This window comes from Lampris incognitus, unplaced genomic scaffold (genome assembly GCF_029633865.1).
Source record: "Lampris incognitus isolate fLamInc1 unplaced genomic scaffold, fLamInc1.hap2 scaffold_296, whole genome shotgun sequence".
Classification (NCBI taxonomy): domain Eukaryota; kingdom Metazoa; phylum Chordata; class Actinopteri; order Lampriformes; family Lampridae; genus Lampris; species Lampris incognitus.
Window position 1 is genome coordinate 1 of NW_026611254.1, and position 3,078 is coordinate 3,078.

The following is a 3,078-nucleotide window of genomic DNA, read 5'->3' on the forward strand; positions in this document are numbered from 1 at the left end:
TCTGTATGTGTGTACAGGCATGTATGTCTTACTGATTTTCAGGAAGTGGAAGTGTGCAGCGTACGTGTTTTGATGTGTGACGTGTATGTTAGTACGCGTGTTATTGTGTAATATTTGTGTGGTACCTGAAGTTGCTGATGAACTGCCGAAATGTGTCCATCCTCCTGGACAGAGGCACGATGATGTTGATGAGCGTGTAGCGTGTGTCCACCCTCTCGCTCCTCACCTTCATCACGGGGCCGAAGGGCCGGAAGAACACCAGCTGTGTGAAGTCCTGCGGCCTCTCACCTTTGAACATCAGCTCATAGACTGTTCCTCTGTCCCTCTCTGTGCGAGTCAGCCCTGTTACACAGAGACGGGGGGGGGGGGGGGCGAGAACAAAGATGGAGGCTTTTACAGGATAAGCTCAGAGTTAAGGACGTTTACCTTGCTGACTTTGGACACACGTCAGAAAGTATTCCCAGGCCTGCTGAAATGCACGAACGTAATAGCAAGCTAGACGTTACCTTATGTGACACCAATTAGCAGCACATATCTAAAACAAGCATATCAAAATGAAATCATCATTATTTCAAAAATTACATTAAAAGTACCGGTTCTCCTAATTTCATTTCCCTTTTTTATTCTTGTTTTTAGCTGTTTTGTTTCACACATCGCACTTGTTGCATGTGACTTATTTTACTCAGTGTGAGTGACTGCTGGGATAGGCTCCAGCATCCCCGCGACCCTGAGAGCAGGATAAGCAGTTTGGGGAATGGATGGATGGATGGATGGATTTCTGTTTGTTTTGTTCTCATTGTTTGATTATTCTGCCTCTATTCTGCCGTAAAGCACTTTGTAACACATACAAATAAAGGTCATCATCTCCCACCCTGTACGAAATCTGATGGGGAGTATGTGCGCTTGCGTCTGGCGGCATCACTGTGTTGGTACGGTCCATTGAGGACATGCAGAGCCGTCTCCAGAGTGCCGATCAACTCGTCCCTGCGGTCCTTCCTCACAGGCCTCTCCTCGGGATGTTTTGTCAGTCCCGTCTCCAGCTGGTACACGCTGTGTGACAAAACAAACTATGTCATCTCACCACTGGCTGACCTTGACATGGTTTTATTCACTGCATGCACACAAAAAAAAACTAATGGAAGCGATGGCAGTTAAGTGTAGCACAGCTTAGGCAAGATTCAAACTCCGTGTCACCGCACGTTGCACAGACGAACACATCTCATGGCACTCACACTGTGCGGTTGAGAGAGTGGAGGCCCGAAAAGGATTTACTAAATTAGTGCATTTTATTTAGTAACTTAGTCTCTTAACAAGTTTCCTGACTCACCGATGCAGAGTAAAGGTGTCATAAGGAACCACTGCGTACTCGCTGGGCAACCTCATACCCGTGTTCACCTCAGCCTTGTTCAGCTGGGAGCGGAAGAATTCCTAGAGGACATGACAGGACATTTGCTACTATTTACTGCAGGATATATGTGCAAAGCATACTTATTTGACACCCATAGAAAAATTAGAAGGCGTCGACATTGTCCTTTTATGCGTGTATCAACCCCCCCCCCATCAACCTCTTACCCACTCCCTCACAATGGGAGGTCAGTACACCCCCTCTATCCGTCTATCCATCTATCCTACCTATCTATCTATCCATCTATCTATCTATCTATCTATCTATCTATCTATCTATCTATCTATCTATCTATCTATCTATCTATCTATCTATCTATCTATCTATCTATCTATCTATCTATCTAATGTTGTCTACGGTTGATACCTTGAGGTCATACTGTGTGGGGCTTTTGTGAAGGCTATCCAGTCCCAGAGGTAGGACCCCTTTGGCCTTGGCCTTCTCCAGGGAATCCTGTAGTTGCTGGGTCCTCTCCTGCAGGGCCTCCTTCAGCTGGGCTATCTGCTTGGTCAGGCTGTTGATGTAATGTCTGTGAGAGTCCTCTCTCTCCTGCAGTAAGGCCATGTAGACCTCTTTACTGGCGGCCCCCCCGGACCACAGCAGAGACTGGTGGCTGTAAGGAGCTGCCGGCTTACAGGCCAGGAGGTAGAAGAGGGTCAGACAGCAGCAGAAGAGCAACACGATGACCCAAACACGGGCCAGCAGGGCCAGCAGCCACCTCTTAAGCATCGTCCAGCAGGGTTTGTGCGTGTGTTTTTTAAGCAGGATGTGTTAAAAAAACCTCTGGCCAGAGGTCCTGATTGATCCAAACACAGGAGTGCCTTTGTTACATGGGGATGCACAGAAAAAAAGTCGTGTCGTTCATGTTGGGGTTCCACTCCATAGTTTAAAAGGAAGTAATGTTTTGTGGAGATGTCCTCCTGTTTGCTCTGTGTCATCTTATGTCATCCATAGTTAGTTACATCATCGACCACATCCACTGGGGCCATCTTCGTCAACGGGATTCAAATGTTCATTTCTCTCACCCTTTGTGTAGAAACTGTGGGGTTTGTCTCACATCAGAGGACAGATCTTCCCCGGAGTAGCGAAAGGATCTACAATGACAAAATATATAGTGCTTTAAGAACGACAATAAGTCACCTTTAATCACATGAAAACCGAGACACAATGCGATGTCAACGGCGTAAAGTATGCAGTGAAAATGAATCAACGAGCGTTAGCTGAAGTCAAGATATTCGTTGATATAGACTAACAATTTGAACCAAGCCAAGGACCAGTCCATTGCATCTGCTTCACGATGCTCTAAAAGCAAAACTAGAAGTCTAAAAGGCAATGAATTATAACAGTTATAAAAGTTTAAGAGAGAGAGGGGTCGCAGAGTCTAATGGCGGACCCTTGGTCAGGATTCGGTTGGACTTAATGTAAGATATACAGAAAGAAAAACTGACCTTACATTCCCTCTGAGTGCCATGACGCTGAAGAGGTAAGTGACAGAAACAAGACTGTCTCTGTGTGTTTTCTAACCCTGCGCGCGCATGTGTGTGTGTGTGTGTGTGTATGTGTGTGTGTGTGTGTGTGTGTGTGTGTGTGTTGCCATCATCCATGTTTGCTCATAGCACAGTTGGCTCTTTATTGCTCAGGTAGAGGCTGATCTCATGAAAGACTTGCTTATA

The 3,078-nt window shown here is 46.1% G+C and overlaps 1 protein-coding gene across 1 annotated transcript; it reads right to left on the reverse strand.

Moving 5' to 3' along the window:
- Positions 1–125: 125 nt before the first annotated feature.
- LOC130133384 (chondroitin sulfate N-acetylgalactosaminyltransferase 1-like) lies at positions 126–2,134 on the reverse strand (the record flags this gene model as incomplete). The annotated part of the gene is made up of 4 exons (XM_056301994.1): positions 1,772–2,134; positions 1,328–1,428; positions 872–1,050; positions 126–342 (listed from the first exon to the last, which is right to left on the reverse strand). Coding segments are annotated over exons 1-4 (860 nt in total), but the record flags the coding sequence as incomplete, so codon positions are not given.
- Between the last annotated feature and the right edge of the window lie 944 nt (positions 2,135–3,078).